The sequence below is a fragment of the Saccopteryx leptura genome, chromosome 10 (assembly GCF_036850995.1).
Source record: "Saccopteryx leptura isolate mSacLep1 chromosome 10, mSacLep1_pri_phased_curated, whole genome shotgun sequence".
Taxonomy (NCBI): domain Eukaryota; kingdom Metazoa; phylum Chordata; class Mammalia; order Chiroptera; family Emballonuridae; genus Saccopteryx; species Saccopteryx leptura.
Genome location: NC_089512.1, coordinates 35,433,942 through 35,450,162, shown reverse-complemented (window position 1 = coordinate 35,450,162; position 16,221 = coordinate 35,433,942). Strand labels below are relative to the sequence as shown.

General features: G+C 45.8%; 1 protein-coding gene across 5 annotated transcripts in view; it reads left to right on the top strand.

Moving 5' to 3' along the window:
* The window catches only part of CPNE4 (copine 4), a 518,608-nt gene extending 505,753 nt beyond the window's left edge, over positions 1 to 12,855 (top strand). For all 5 annotated transcript variants that reach the window (XM_066350415.1, XM_066350417.1, XM_066350418.1 and 2 more), the window contains exons 14-16: positions 1,968 to 2,101; positions 5,023 to 5,259; positions 11,633 to 12,855. In XM_066350415.1, the coding sequence (XP_066206512.1) occupies positions 1,968 to 2,101; positions 5,023 to 5,259; positions 11,633 to 11,767 (506 nt within the window). In that variant the 3' untranslated portion in view covers positions 11,768 to 12,855. The remainder of the gene's footprint in view (positions 1 to 1,967; positions 2,102 to 5,022; positions 5,260 to 11,632) is intronic.
* Positions 12,856 to 16,221: the final 3,366 nt, after the last annotated feature.

The following is a 16,221-nucleotide window of genomic DNA, read 5'->3' as shown; positions in this document are numbered from 1 at the left end:
CAGTCAGACAGACTCCCGCATGCGCCCGACCGGGATCCACCCGGCATGCCCACCAGGGGCAACGCTCTGCCCACCAGGGGGCGATGCTGTGCCCCTCCGGGGCGTCGCTCTGCCGCGACCAGAGCCACTCTAGCGCCTGGGGCAGAGGCCAAGGAGCCATCCCCAGCGCCCGGGCCATCTTTGCTCCAATGGAGCCTTGGCTGTGGGAGGGGAAGAGAGAGACAGAGAGGAAGGAGGGGGTGGAGGTGGAGAAGCAAATGGGCGCTTCTCCTATGTGCCCTGGCCGGGAATCGAACCCGGGTCCCCCGCACGCCAGGCTGACGCTCTACCGCTGAGCCAACCGGCCAGGGCATCCTGCCTGTTCCTTTTGAAAGAGACATCCAACTTGCTTATCTTAGGCCAAAACTCCAGAGCCAAAATAGATAAAGAAATTCAGTAGAGTGTCATTTCACTCCAGAACCAAGCTGCAAAATGATATGATGTCTGTCTTTAGAATGACAGGCTGTGGAGCCGAGCAGAGAGGATGTGGCATTTTCAATGGGTTTGGAAGCATGTGTAGAAGGGCAGAACACACAGAACCTGCTTATCCAAAATACCCAAGACCCAGTTTGCAATGCACGGTGGACATGGAAAACCACTTCAGGGGCGCCTTAGGTGGATCCCTCTGGCCAAAACGAGGACAAGTGTGCTGTGTCAGCATAGAAAGGAACAGAAGGATGAGCTGGAACGGGAAAAGGCAAGAGCTAACACAGGCCCAGACACCAAGAGGAGCCATTTGAATAAAACTCATTAGTTAACGGGACTCTTGTGGGATCATGAGTATAACACTACATGTTCAGTCGAGACTCATAAAATGGCAGGAGAAGCTACCCAGTCAGGGCTGTCCCTTCCAGCAGAGTCCCGCCCTTCACTGTTGCCTTGGCTCACATGGCCTCAGGATGGAAGCCTCCTTTAAATGAGAGGTTGACCGTGATGATGAACATGGCTCATCTGGACCGCAGTCCCCAACAGACAGTGATGTCTGCCATATTGCTCATTTATCACACACCTGGGGCGCCCAACCTACCTCAAGATCTTGGAGGGAGTGACTCACAACTCCTGCCCCCAAGGACTTTAATACCTAGAAAGATGGTCGTGTGGCTATACGCATAACGCCTCTAAGTGGACTAGGGTGGCGTATAGTACAGTGGAGTCAACCAGGTGGTGTGAAAACTAGAAAAGTGTTAAAGCTGACTTGCCTAATGCCTGAGAACACAGCCCGTAGAGCCAGATGGACCTGGGTTTCAATCCTGAGTCTGCAGTTCATTTGCTGTGTGACCAGGGACAGACCATTTAAGCTCTCTAAGCCTCAGTCTTTTTACCTGTACAATGGGTATAACGCAGTGGTCCCCAACCTTTTTTGGGCCATGGACTGGTTTAATGTCAGAAGATATTTTCACGGACTAGCCTTTAGGGTGAAACGGATAAATGTATCACGTGACCGAGACAAGCATCAAGAGTGAGTCTTAGACACATGTAACAGAGGGAATCTGGTCATTTTTTAAAAATAAAACATCATTCAGACTTAAATATAAATAAAACGGAAATAATGTAAGTTATTTATTCTTTCTCTGCGGACTGGTACAAAATGGCCCACAGACCGGTACCGGTCCACGGCCCGGGGGTTGGGGACCACTGGTTTAACATCTATTTCATTACACTGTGAGAATCTAATGAAATCTTATTTGTAAAGGGGGAGATTAGAAAAAAATTTGTGTAAAGGATTACTTTTGATTTAAACTGTTAAAGAGAATAATTTCAGTGGGGGATAGAGGCAGCCATGTGGTATTCTTTTTAATCTTAAGAACATAAATGTGATGTTAGAAAGGAATATTTGGGGGATTTAATGCTTTATTTATTTGTGAGTTTGAGTACAAATGTAGTTGAGGGGACTACTGAACTGTCGATCTTTGCCAATTTCACCGTAGGAATTCAAGGAGTTGTGGAAGCCTATCAGAGCTGCCTTCCTAAGCTCCAACTCTATGGTCCCACCAATATTGCCCCCATCATCCAGAAGGTCGCCAAATCAGCGTCAGAAGAGACTAACACCAAGGAGGCGTCGGTAAGGGGAGGGGCAGTTGGCCTGTTGATGGCGGATTACCCTTTCTCACCCGGAGATTGGCCAGGGTTTCCATCCCATCCTGACAATAAATTACAGCTTTTCTACTTGTGAGAGTTTGGACAAGTGACTTAACATTCCCCTTTCTGCAGTCTACTCATCTGAAAACTGGGGATAATCACACCCATCTCTACTGGGTTAGTGTGGTTAGAGATGACACATCTCAAATGTCTGCAACATTAGCCAGACGGAGGGGACACTCCACAACGGGCCTTACGTTATTCACTGCAGTATGAATCATACCCACATTATGTTCCTGGGAAGGAAAATAACCTGTTCAAAATCTACTTGCTTTCCGGTGTGCCCATGTTACAGATGGAAGGGAAGCAAAATGACAGACGCTTCTGTCCACTGATGGTCACCTGCAGCAACACAAAACATCACAGACAAGACTTGTTTTATATTCTATTTGTGGTTTTCTTAAGAAAAATGCAGACCAAGGCTACAAGACCAAATAGAACTTGGTTTTTTTCCCGTAATATTTTTTTTTTTTTTGTATTTTTCTGAAGTTGGAAACGGGGAGGCAGTCAGACAGACTCCCGCATGCGCCCGACCGGGATCCACCCGGCATGCCCACCAGGGTGTGATGCTCTGCCCATCTGGGGCATTTCTTTGTTGCAACCAGAGCCATTTTGTGCCTGAGGCAGAGGCCATGGAGCCATCCTCAGCGCCCAGGCCAACTCTGCTCCAATGGAGCCTTGGCTGCAGGAGGGGAAGAGAGAGACAGAGAGGAAGGAGAGGGGGACGGGTGGAGAAGCAGATGGGCGCTTCTCCTGTGTGCCCTGGCTGGAATCAAACCTGGGACTCCTGCACGCCAGGCTGATGCTATACCACTGAGCCAACTGGCCAGGGCAGTATTTAACTAAAAAATATTAGACCTCCCCTAATATTTTTTAGTTAAATACAGGGCAGGCAAAAGTAGGTTTGCAGTTATAACACAACTAAATAATATAAGAATTGATAAATAATAATATGAGAATAAACTGTGTTTTCCATATTCCATACTCACAACTGTAAACCTACTTTTGCCCCACCTCTATACCATCATAACATTTTTATGTATCATTTTTATTGATATCAATATATTTCTTTTTTAGCTTTCTGACTTTTTTTCAGAGTTAGTAGAACATGACCGCTGTCTGAAATTTTCTCTGTGAATATGTTGCTCAGAAACCCAACATATAAAGTAGATTTTAAGAAAACAGACTGTTCTTGCTACGTCTGGGCTAAGAGGTGGGGTCTGAACTGGTTTATTCTCCTTTACCCCCTTTACCCCCCTTTACCTCCAAGAGCATCCAAGGCTTCGCCAAGACTCCCCAGACCCTAGATTGAAAACAGAAATCACCTGAGCCCCTCTGGGGCCCCAGGAACTAAAAGAATAAAAAGAGAACAGTGCTGACATGGATTTAGATTAGGCCTGCTATAAACCAGCATGAGCTTTTGCCCATCACTCACTCTCCCAGAGACAGGTGGTCTGCTCTGTAAGGACAGGTCAGGAGATGGTGCAGGAAGTGTCTGATCCGCATAACCCCAAATAAATGACCCTTATGGTCCAGGAGCAATGATTCTTCCCCACAGAGGTTTCTCCTGTTTTTTGAACAGTGTGTGGTCCAGGACCCCTTGTGATCACTGATTGCTAAGGGTCATAAACTTGAACCTCTTAGACAAGTTGTGCCAAGGAGTCCGGCTGTAGGATTTTCTCTGATTTTGTGTAATTCTTAAAAAAAAAAAAAAAAAAAAAGGTCTCCTCCATATCTGAACAGGACCTCATGTACATTAAAAGACTATAATTTTTTTTTATCTGTAAGCATTTTCTTAGCCTGGCTTTGGAAGCAAATGTTACCATGGCTTTATTGGAAATTTCTATTGGGGTTTTGATCCAGCAATCTGTAACCTATTACCTTCAGCTAGATCAACCTTGGATTAGATTCTAGAATTCTGACAATCTTCTTCAGATCAAACCTTATTTGTTCCATGGACCCCATTAGCAACTGATAAAGCCCACAGACCCCTTCTCAGAAGTATTTTTAAATGCACATGATAATCTCATTTTAGCATGTACTCCGTATAAAAATATTTTACTAGAATATTTTTATACTAAGTCTTCAAAAATCTAGTGTGTATATTTTACACTTACATCATCTTAAGGTAGATTCTAAATCATCATCACAAATACCTGATTTTTATTTAGACTTGATCAAGTGATGGTTGAGAAAGTAGAGTCACATGCTTTAGTTGTTTCAAAGATACTTAAAAGGCTTTCAGTAACTGTATCCCTTTCTAACGTTAAATTGAAGTTCATTAAAAGGAAATAAAATTAAAAATTTAGTTCCTCCATTGCTCTATCCACCTTTCAAGGGCTCAGTAATCACTTTTAGCTAGTGGCTATTGGATTGGGCAGTGCAGCTTTAGACTTGAAAGTCTCCCAGCTGAAGAGGCCTAGCCCCACCCCTCACTTGAGAGAGAAGCTGAGGCCAAGAGGAGTTCAGGGATCTTCCCAGCATCTCAGAAAATGAAGCTGTGAAGCCAGTCCTCCTGACTCCTCCTCCCTGCAGCTCTGTCAACCACGCTGTGCTTTGTAACAGTCACTAAGGTGATTATTAGAATTAACTTACAATTCTTGTGCCTGCCTTTAAGTCCCATTCATCATAACCTTAAGTCTTTAGTACTGTCTACACAGTCACTCAAAAAAATGTCTGTTGTCACTATTGCTGTAGCCAGTATGCACTGAAGCCACCCGGGTGTGTAACTGGTATTGTCCTTGTCTGCATTCCCCCTCCCCGTGCCCTTCCCCAATAACTCCTTCTTGTCCCCTTACCCCACATCCCTGTCCCCACCGCTGTCTGGCCTCTGATCCATTGCAGCAATACTTCATCCTGCTGATCCTGACCGACGGTGTCATCACAGACATGGCTGACACCCGGGAAGCCATCGTCCATGCCTCCCACCTCCCCATGTCGGTCATCATCGTGGGAGTGGGCAACGCTGACTTCAGTGACATGCAGATGCTTGACGGTGATGATGGGATTCTGAGGTCACCCAAGGGGGAACCTGTCCTTCGAGACATCGTTCAGTTCGTGCCCTTCAGGAACTTCAAACATGTAAGCATATTGTGGGCGCTTCCCATGGGAAGGCAGACCCAAAACACACTCACCGTACTTGATTCCAGATTGTCCTGAAGCAACAGCGCTACCCCTGCCCAGGGCGGGCCGTCTCCCGCACGGGCTGTGTAGAGCTCCCCTGTTTGGAGAGAGACCTGGAACTTGAATTATAGATGAGAAGTCATGCCAGCTCTGGTAGCCAACGTTTCAGTGGCACCTGTCCCCATCCATTTAGGTTAGCATCTCAGTGCCCTCAGCGCTGCCGTGTCCAGGTGGGAAGATTGTTCCCGGCGCAAGGGCCTGGCCGGAGAAGCAAGGGACAGCTTCAGTGCAGCCTGGATCTGCTTGTCGAGCCATGTGCCCTGGCAGAGGCCAGTGTTGGTCATATTTTCAAAATGACAGAAATCTAAATCCTCTATAAATATGGTCAGCAGCATGAAAGATTTATTTAGCTCATTAAGGAGGGAACCAGAAAGATGACAGAGGTAGTTTAAAGGAGGAAATGGAACGGTCGATTAAGGGCAGTGGGAAGAGACTGGAGTGAAGTTTGCTAGGACAGATTCAAAACGAGGTCACGGCCGAAGGGGTTAAAAATAAATAAATTGACTTTGGATTACTTTCTCTGCTGGACAGAAGTCTTCTCATTTTTCTCCAAGTTAACATCTAGCTTCACAGTCTTAGGCCCTAATCAGTATTAAATAATTAGTCAAGCAGCATTATGTTTTCCTGATGGCCCAAAAGCAGGTGCATTAGACAGTGCTCTAGTGTGACATCAAAAAATGCTTGATAACAATTGTTTTGCATTTCCAATTTTTGGATAATTATTAAGTCCATGAAAGAGGGGACACCTTTAAAATTTCAACAACACCCTGCACCTTTGGGGAAGGACACTTCCGATTTGTACAAAGTCTCCCTCGGGGCTGGCGGTGGCCCTGAAGCACCCTGCGGAGACTCCCCCAGCTCTGTCTGGGAGGCCTTGGAAGTAATATGGGAGGGAGGTCGCAGACAGCCCTCTGTGCCCTCTGTTCCGTGCCCTAGAGAGAGTCGCTCCAGAGTAGGGCAGCCAGTGGTAGCTGAACCTGAGCTTCCCCGCATGAGGACGTCTCCAGAAGGCTCAGTGCCCTAAAGCCACTCTGCAGGCCCCGTGGGAGTGCTGAGAATCCCCTCCCATCCACGCTGCGGTGACCCTCTGTCACCTGGACAGTTCATGCAGTGAAGCCAGTGTCCCCACAGCTCAAGGATCCCTGCTGGAAACATCTTCTGTAGCTCCCTCTGCAGCTCCTGGGTCCTCAGGGCTGTGGTCAGTTACTTGGGGCCCCGGAGAGGAAGGGACAGGCACCATACCATCCACTCCAAGCTTCCTTTCCTGGTGCTTTTCTGGAAAAGCCCTTTCTACTCCGGCCAAAATACCCTCATTCAAATGAGTCCTTGACAGTGTCCTCGCCAGTTTATCAGCTGTGCCCACGCTGGGACCCCAGCCATACTGGGTAAGGTAAATATAGGGAGCGAAAGGATGAATAGACCATTGTTTATATAGACAATGGTATCTATTATATATAAAGTGCCAGCATCAGAGCCTTTGGCCTATGCTTTCCGTAGATTGTCATTTGTTCTGCTGCCTCCGTGGGACAGGCTCTAAAGCCAGCATTCAGATAAATCACAAGCCCAGCGGCCTCCACTGAACCCTGGGTCTCATGAATCGCCAGGAGCACACAGGGAGGTCACTGCACACTCCGGGGCTCCTTGAACAGTGAGATATTGCTTAGCAATTCTGATTCTCTTAAGGAGGGCTAGAGTGTAATTAGAATCATTGAAGGGGCCCTGGCCGGTTGGCTCAGCGGTAGAGCGTCGGCCCGGCGTGCGGGGGACCCGGGTTCGATTCCCGGCCAGGGCACATAGGAGAAGCACCCATTTGCTTCTCCACCCCCCCCCCTTCCTCTCTGTCTCTCTCTTCCCCTCCTGCAGCCGAGGCTCCATTGGAGCAAAGATGGCCCGGGCGCTGGGGATGGCTCCTTGGCCTCTGCCCCAGGCGCTAGAGTGGCTCTGGTTGCAGCAGAGCGATGCCCTGGAGGGGCAGAGCATTGCCCCCGGTGGGCAGAGCGTCACCCCTGGTGGGCGTGCGGGGGGGGGGGGGGGGGATCCCGGTCGGGCGCATGTGGGAGTCTGTCTGTCTCTCCCCGTTTCCAGCTTCAGAAAAATACAAAAAAAAACAAAAAAAAACCAGAATCATTGAAGGAACATAAAATCAACCCTTGACCACAGAGTTGAGTGCGGAGGGAGCTCCACATAAGAGCAGCGGACACCCAAGCCCCCTACAAGCTCACAGGCAGGAAGCGTGGGGGAGGGGTGACTGTCCCACCATAGCTCAGCTCCCACTTGCCCGAGGAGAGTGGTTTCATCTGGGTTTGCAGATGAAACCACTCATGAGATGAAAGAGGTATGTCAGGTCCTCACGTCGCCTGCACGTGGACAGAAAGGAGTGGGGTCCTCTGTAAGGAAGCTTATGCTGGGGCTGGCTCAATACACTACAGTTGTGTTCATCATTGAAGTTACTTACCTGCCAGCTGCCCAAGGTGGAGGAAGGGGTGTTCTTCCAGGTTGTGATGTCCTGCTACATTTTCTCAGCCAGAAAGAAGTAGCCATCTCACTGACCACCACCTATAACTTTGCCTGAGTGACGGGTCAAAGAACTGACGCCTTAGGACAGTGATTTTCAACCTTTTGTTTTTCCCACATGACATACACAAGCTAATTAATAAGGAAAAAAGAGGGGCCCTGACCTCTTCTCCCTCAATAACTAGTTTAATTATTAGTATTGGGACCACTGCGAAATGATATTATAGCCATGGGTCCAGGCTTCAAGGAATTTACTGGAGCGTAGCATGGTTGGGACATAAGTGTCGGCAGAAAACTCCCTTGCTGAGCAGTCTGTGGGGGGTTGAAAAGGGGTAAAATGTTGCTACAGGACTTCAGATCAGAGAGAAGTCACTGTGAGGAAAGCCTTACAGCCTGAGCCGGACATACGAGGCAGGACAGAGGCTCGGCGAGCAGGAAGTCAAGGGGACCTCCGCAACAAGGGGAGTGCCCCAGTCAGGGCAAGGCGGTGGGCGCCACTCACCGTCTACACTCCACGGTCTCCAGCTGCTCTGTGGTGACGAAAACAGTATCCTCCACCTTAGCTTCGTGGCTTTCAAATTAGATTCTGCAAACCATTTCATTATCCAGACTAGACTGAGTTCAATCAGCCACAAATGAAATGAGAAGCAAGGAACTGATACATTTCATATAAGCCCCATGACCAATGAGTCCTCTCTCTTTGTCTGTTCTGCATTATCACTCAGAGCTTTGAAGTGGGCAGGGCACAGGCTCTGAGCTATGCGACTCTGCACAAGTTATTTAACCCCTCTGTGCCACAGACTTTCACCTGCAAAATGAAGCAAATGATACACACATTGGAAGATTGAAGGTGGTGTCTACATAAAGCTAATTAGCACAGTGCCTGGTTTGTGTAGGCAATTAATAAATACAGCTGTTATTACTAGCTGCTTTCACATTTTTTGGGCCTTATTCTAACCAACTAATGCCCCCATCCCTATTTGCTTACCAGAACCACCAGCATGGGTTTGCAAAAGGGTGAGAGAGTCGTTTAGGCACTGTGCTGTCTGTCCCATGCAGTAACAAACAGCTACACTATTTAAATTTAAAGTCATTAAAATTAAATAAAGTAAAAAATTTAGCTTTTCAGTTGCACTAACCACATTTCCAGGGTTCATTATTTGCCTGTGTCTAGTGACCACCATATCGGACAGCATGATTATGGAATATTTCCATCATTGTCGCAAGTTCTATTTGACAGCACTATTTAGGAAAGATTTTGTCTTCAAATCCATCTTATGGCTGATTGCATGAATGGTTCTTAATGAAGGGTGACTTTGTTTCCCAAGGGACATTGGCAGTGTCTGGAGACATTTTTAATGATGACAGTTGTGGAGGGCCTTATTCGCATCTAGGTGGGTAGAGGGGAAGGCTATTGGTAAACCTCCTGCAATGCACAAGACAGTCGCCGACACAAAGAGTTATCTGGCCAACAATAGCAACAGTGCTCCAGTTGAGAAACCCTGGATTACATAAGTACAAATACATTTTTCTCATGTCTGATTCAATCATATCAGGGCCAGCACTGGGTGATTTCCTTTGCTCTTCCCTTATAATGATAAAAATGGTTGCCATAGCCCCAGGAATCACACTCTAGTTACAAGGAAAAGAGGAAGAGGAAAGTGAAACAGAGCCAACCATGTTTGTCCCCCTTTTTTCTTTTTTTTTTTTTTTTTTTTTTTTGTATTTTTCTGAAGCTGGAATTGGGGAGAGACAGTCAGACAGACTCCCGCATGCACCCGACCGGGATCCACCCGGCACGCCCACCAGGGGCGATGCTCTGCCCACCAGGGGGCGATGCTCTGCCCCTCCAGGGCGTCGCTCTGCCGCGACCAGAGCCACTCTAGTACCTGGGGCAGAGGCCAAGGAGCCATCCCCAGTGCCTGGGCCATCTTTGCTCCAATGGAGCCTTGGCTGCAGGAGGGGAAGAGAGAGACAGAGAGGAAGGGGGGGGTGGAGAAGCAAATGGGCGCTTCTCCTATGTGCCCTGGCCGGGAATCGAACCTGGGTCCCCCGCACGCCAGGCCGACGCTCTACCACGGAGCCAGCTGGCGAGGGCCCATGTTTGTCCCCTTGAACCACAGGAGAAAAGCTCCCCAAGAAACACCCCCCAGAAACGTTCATATATGTCTCGAAGATGAAATTGGATCACATGGACCCACCTAGATTGAAGGGAAGTTAGGAAACCACAGATTTGGCTTTATAAGAGGGGGCCAGAAAGGAAGGGTGGGAATGACTTTTTGTATACCCCAGCATACACCTGGATCCTGATCTAACACACAACCCTGAGCAGTTATTTATGAAATAAAAGAACTTTCATGATGTCAGAGGTCCAACGTGCTATAACATCTCCACAATGTGAGGAATCATTTTAGAAAAACTCCTTGTGGTGTTTTCAGATTGTTGTTAAGATCTGTCTCTTATTTGGAGCCTCCTAAAAACTCTATGAAATAGAATGAATTTTTATTCTTTCTTATTTTGTCTCAGGCTCAGCAAAGCTAAATTGCTGAGTCCCAAGCCACATAGGAAGGAAAGAGCTAGAAACCAGGTCATCTGGCATTTAATTCACTTCCTTTCCTTCAGGTTCTTTCTTGTGAAATTTCATACATTTATTCACTAGTCACTTTCCTTCAACTTTTCAATCTCTTCAGTACTTATAATGAGGTTTGGGCAATTTGCTTGCCCGGGCATTGAGCAGTTAGTACTGAATACCAGAGTCCAAGCAGAATATCAACGTCTACCTTCATCTTCCTCAGACCATACAGTGGAGACATAATGCTGATAGAAGAATGGCTACTTTGAATAGCATGGTGGTATTCAACATGCTCCATCACCTGGCCTCCAGCTTATTTTCCAACCAAATGCCCCACCAATCCTGCATTTGCAGCGCGTGCACACACACAAACACACACACACACACACACATACACACATATTCACATATATGTTCTTCAGCCCCATCAGATGACTCATTGTCCCTAAAATGGTCAAATACCAATCTCCTCCTCTACATTCTAAAATATACCTAATTTAAATGCTACCTCCTCTTAGAAGCCTATTCCGACTTCCTCCAGGATGACTTACCCTCTTTGTTTTCTGTGCTCTAGTCACACAGTGTTTGTGACTGTAGAGCAGTGCTTCTCAAATTTCATATGCACAGAAATCACACGGGTATCAAGTTCAAATGCGGATTCTGATTCAGTAGCTCTGGGATGCGTCTAAGACTCTACATTTCTAATTCGTAATAAGCTCTCATGTGATGCAGTGCTGTTGGTTTGTAGTATGTGTCTCAAACCCACCTCAAATGTTAATTTTGGTGACACCAGACTCTCCTCACATGATTGTAACTTCCTTAATAGCAAGAATCATAGACCCCCATAAACCCAAACACAGTGCCTGGAACATAAATAAGCGTCTGGAATTGAACATAAATCAGAAACAAAACTGCGAGACAGTTCATCTGCCGTCCAACTTTCATCCATATTTTGGATGTGAGTGGTTTATATTTTGAGACAGTCATGCAAAAATGTGAATAAGAAAGTAATGGTTCATTTTCCAACAACCTGACAACTCTTGCTTGGAGACCCTTGACAGAGCAAGGAATGAAATAATGAAAGAGACTAGCTGCTCAGAACAGGATTCAAGCCTTCTAGGCTGATTCTCAATCAGATTCCTTTGGCCAGGCGCCAAAGTCATGGTGATTTCTTCTTCCCTGCAGGCATCTCCAGCTGCCCTGGCAAAGAGCGTGTTGGCTGAAGTCCCAAACCAAGTCGTGGACTACTACAATGGCAAAGGGATCAAGCCAAAATGTTCATCAGAAGTGTATGAGTCTTCTAGGACACTAGCACCATGAACTTCTAGGACACTCCATGCACTTTTACAGAATTCTGAAATACTGTTCCTGCTAATACTTAATACTTCTACTATGCCTGTACCTAAAAAAAAAAAAAAACAAACAAACAAACAAACAAAAAAACCACATACACATTTAAAAATAGCACGTTTTGGTGATTTTTAACTAACTGACAATTTTTTGCATGTGTAGCCCTGAGGCCTGGATCTGGTAAGCCCTTGTATTGTTAAAGACTTTTTACAAAGAGACACAAATAATTATAACTTCCTCTTTACATTACAGCATGTCGCCTTGAAATAAAATGGTATCTGTATCAGTTTTTTATACAGGTTTGTTGAAATTTTGCTAAATTTCTTATTATCTTTACACTGTAAAGCATTTTGAAACATTTAGTGAATGTCGATAGCCAAAACATATTTGGTTTTATCTGCTACAGGAGGAGAGACTTTTCAAAATGGCAGATGCATGGACTGTATTTTGCATGTTTAAAATAAAAAAGAAAAATCACCCACACTTTTCTGCAGTTGTTATCCATAACTCTTCCCTGCTAAGAGTGGTCTCTCTAACTGAAGAAGACAGGTTTAGCCACCTAGAAGTAGCCTTCTTGACGCGGGTCTGGGCACTTAGCCAACACCTCTCAGGCTTGACTGTGCCCACCGATCACCTGAGGATCTTGACAAGCTTCAGACTGTGATGCCATAGGTGTGCATGGGCCCCAGATTCTGCAGCACTAGCGAGGGTCCCAGGTGAGGCCAAGGCTGACGACGGACCACACAAAGAGTTCTGAGGTTCTAGACGTGAGGGCGTGATGTAGAGACCACCTAAAACAGGGCGGAGCCTAATCTGCTCGAGAATGACGCCTCTTCCCTGCCAGTAGCGCAAAGGGCCTGCCTGTCTCCAAGGTGGGAGTAGAAAGTAGGGAGACTGGTCCCAGAAGCTGCAAACCCCAAATCAGTCTCACTGCTTTCTAGTCGCACCTCTTCTTTAAACAGATAGAGGCCTGCTCCTCCGGCCCAGCCCCCGCCCTCTGAGAGGAGCCATTGCACGCCTCGCATGAATGACTCCATGTTTACATCAACCCCTAGGAATGACCTCAAAAAGTCTTCGGTAGAACCACAACAGACAAGGAGACTTAGCTGTGGCAGATGGCCATGCAGTGTGGCTCCCCAGAAATGTGGCCCACCAAGTTGATTTATAAGCTTAGTGTGGGGCTTCTCTCTGCCTCTTTTGATCACTCCTGAGAGCAAACTCTATCAGCAGAAATGCCTGGAATGGTTGTTTTAGGTGGAGGTGTTTTGTTTCCATAGAAACTGGCCAGTCTTGGATAGGGAGAATGAATGCTTCACTTGGATAATCTTCTCACAGATAAATGGACAAGGGTTTTTGCAGCATAAAAGGCACAAGATGGCCAGAGAGTTGGGGAAGTAAATCACAAGGCAAAATAGGTGTTTGTTGTTTATTTCTGAGGAAGGACATATTAACAAGCAAATCAAATAGGCCTTGAATAATTTCCAGTGTTATAATTATAGATTCTAACCTTGCAAATACATGTCAGCCAAATGCACAACATTTTGGGAATGATGGTAAAAAATGTATGACTGAAAAAAAAAATCATAAATATTTAAACTGTATGGTTTTATGAATAAACTGGGTACTTACAGAATTTTTTCTAAGAGTTATAGTCTGGTTTCTCTTTTCAAAGCAATTTTCTAGCAGTGGTTTATTTTATATAGGTGACATGGCCTCAGACTAGGACAAGCTCTTTCACAGTCCCATAGAAACATGGATTATTATTATTATTATTATTATTATTTTACAAACAAGGAATTAAAATATTTAGGTTTTTCGGGAGGTTGTTTCTAGCCCCAAACAAGAACATGAGTTTCCTTGTCTTTGTTCCTGGATCATAGTTAGCACTCAAGAGATATTTAATGAATAAAGAGATGACTAATCAAATGAATGAATGAATGAATGGATGGATGGATGAATGGACTTGTTAATGTGCCTCCTGAGCAATCTCACATCCATCACAGTGCTTTTTTTAATGATTGAATTTAGAGAGACAGAGAGAAGAAGGGGGAGAGAAAAAGAGAGAGAGAAGCATTCATTTGTTGTTCCACTTAGTTGTGCACTCATTGGTCGCTTCCTGTGTGCTCCCCAACCTGGAATCAAACCTGCAACCTTGATGTTTCAGGGCAATGCTCTAACCAACTGAGCTAACCCACAAGGGCCAATCTATTGCAGTTTTAACAGGTAGATTAAAAGGCTGTGGCTGGCAATCAAAATGATGTACCGTATCATCCTCAAATATCTGCAGAGATCTTTTACATTCATGTCAGGACTTTTGGGATTAGTGAGATGGTATGACAAAAACAGAGTTCAGTTTGCCTGGTAGAACCTTATGACAGTTTACTTTTCATAGCCAGACTGAAACCCAGCCCAAAATAATAATAAAAATAGTGCCTAACAAGTATTCAGGGCTCTGTATGCCAGCCACTGTTCTAAGTGCTCATCACGTACTATCTCTTAATTCTCCCAACAGCCCTGAAAGATAAGTAGTGGTATTAGTCTCATTTTGCAGATAAGGAAACTAAGACACAGAGAGATTGGGTAACTAACCTAAAGTCACACAGCTATCAAAAGGCATAGACAATATTTGAACACAAACACTCTGGCTCCTGAGCCCAAACTCATTTTGTATAATCCACATTTCAGCCACCCTCCTGCACTATTCCCATCCCCCGCCATATCAAGCAGCAGATTCTTAAGAGAGTTGATAGAACATGCCTTAAAACATGACCTTGCATCTGTTTCAGAAATTTCTTCTCATCTAGTGACCTCGGGTTTTTTTTGTTATGGGTTCTTGGCATCTTGTGATGTACTACACGCCTGCCCCCCCCCCCCCCCCCCGGAGCAGTGGAAGAGTCTCAGGATACATCTAGCTCTTCCCAGCTTCTTGCCCCCAGGGAGGTCGTGTAGATGGAACATTATACATACAGATGCTCACAGGGTCAAACAAAGGAGCATAAGGAGCAGAGTGTGGTGAGGACAGAGGGAAACTGGAAAGCGTGTGTCTGAAAGAGGGCAGCTACCACCCAGCCCTTGGGGACTGCGTGAATGTAGATTGAGTGCAGCCACTCAACCCAGTGTCTCAAGAAAAAAGGTTCAGGTTTTCCAAAATTCTAATTTTTGCTAGAATGCTCAAATGTTATCATTGACAACAAACACTATCAGCTGTTTTTCTTGAAGTGACAGGCTCAATCAACTTCATTTTCAAGAAAATATCTCTTAAATATGCATGTTTGAATAACTTATTTATCTGTCAGTCTTTCTTTTTTCCAGGTAAAAATGGAATTCTGTGGGGAAAAAACCAGCTAGTTCGGGTCACAGCACAATGACACGCATACTTTTCTTTGGGGCAACCATCTCGGGTTGAGATCAGCAGAAGTGCTTCTGGGTGCTTTGCATTTTGTCACCCAGCATAAGAAAAGGACATGGGAGTCAAGACTGAATAGCATTTGTGACTTTTCTGCTCTGTCGATAACATCCTTACATGAAACTGCATGTTCTTTCCAGCAAGGGTGTGGCAGTGAAAATCAAGTGACCACTGGTGCAGTGGTACCACCATCTTAAAGTAAACTGAGACGCCAGCAGGTTTACCCACCGTCGGTGCAAATGTCAACACCGTGAACAAGGCAAGGCACATTTTTGTGTTGTTAGGCAAATAGTTTTTTTACCTCCTAGACTCCTTGAAAGTGTCTCCAGACCATTGGGAACCAGTTAAAACTGCTTGCTCTCTAGACCACTTGACAAAGTGGATATTGGTTCCCTGTCTCTGTATAATAAATCACCACCAGCTTAGAAGCTTAAAACAACACACATTTATTATTGCACAGTTTCCATAGGTCACAGATCCAGGGAGATTCAGCTGGTCCTCTCAGCCTCACAGGGCTGAAATCACGAGATCAGCAAGACAGTGTTCTTTACAGGATCCGCTTCCCAGCTCACCCGGGCTGCTGGTTGACACTGTGGAACTGCGGTCTCATTTCCTTACTGGCCATCAGTTGAGTAAGGTGGTAGATGCAGCCTTTTCTTTTAGAGACTCCGCACATTTCTTCTCACGCCTCCAGATGGCCCCCTCCAGCACTGGTTGGCCAACTTACTTCTGCAACATATCTCTGACTCCAGCCAGGAAAACTTCTCTGCTTCTCAGTGTTCATGTAATTAGACTGGACCACCCAGATAATCCAGAATTCACTATCCCAAGTTCCAGAACCTTAATGACATCTGTAAAGTCCCTGGCGTCATGTAACAACATGCTTATAGGTTCCAGAGAGAAGGGCAGGAACAGGTTGGAGAAGCCAGGCTACCTCCACCATAGGAATGCAGGATGTTGCCGGACAAATTCTAAAAAGAAATGTGAGGAGTTCAAATACTGTAAGAGGGCTTCCCAT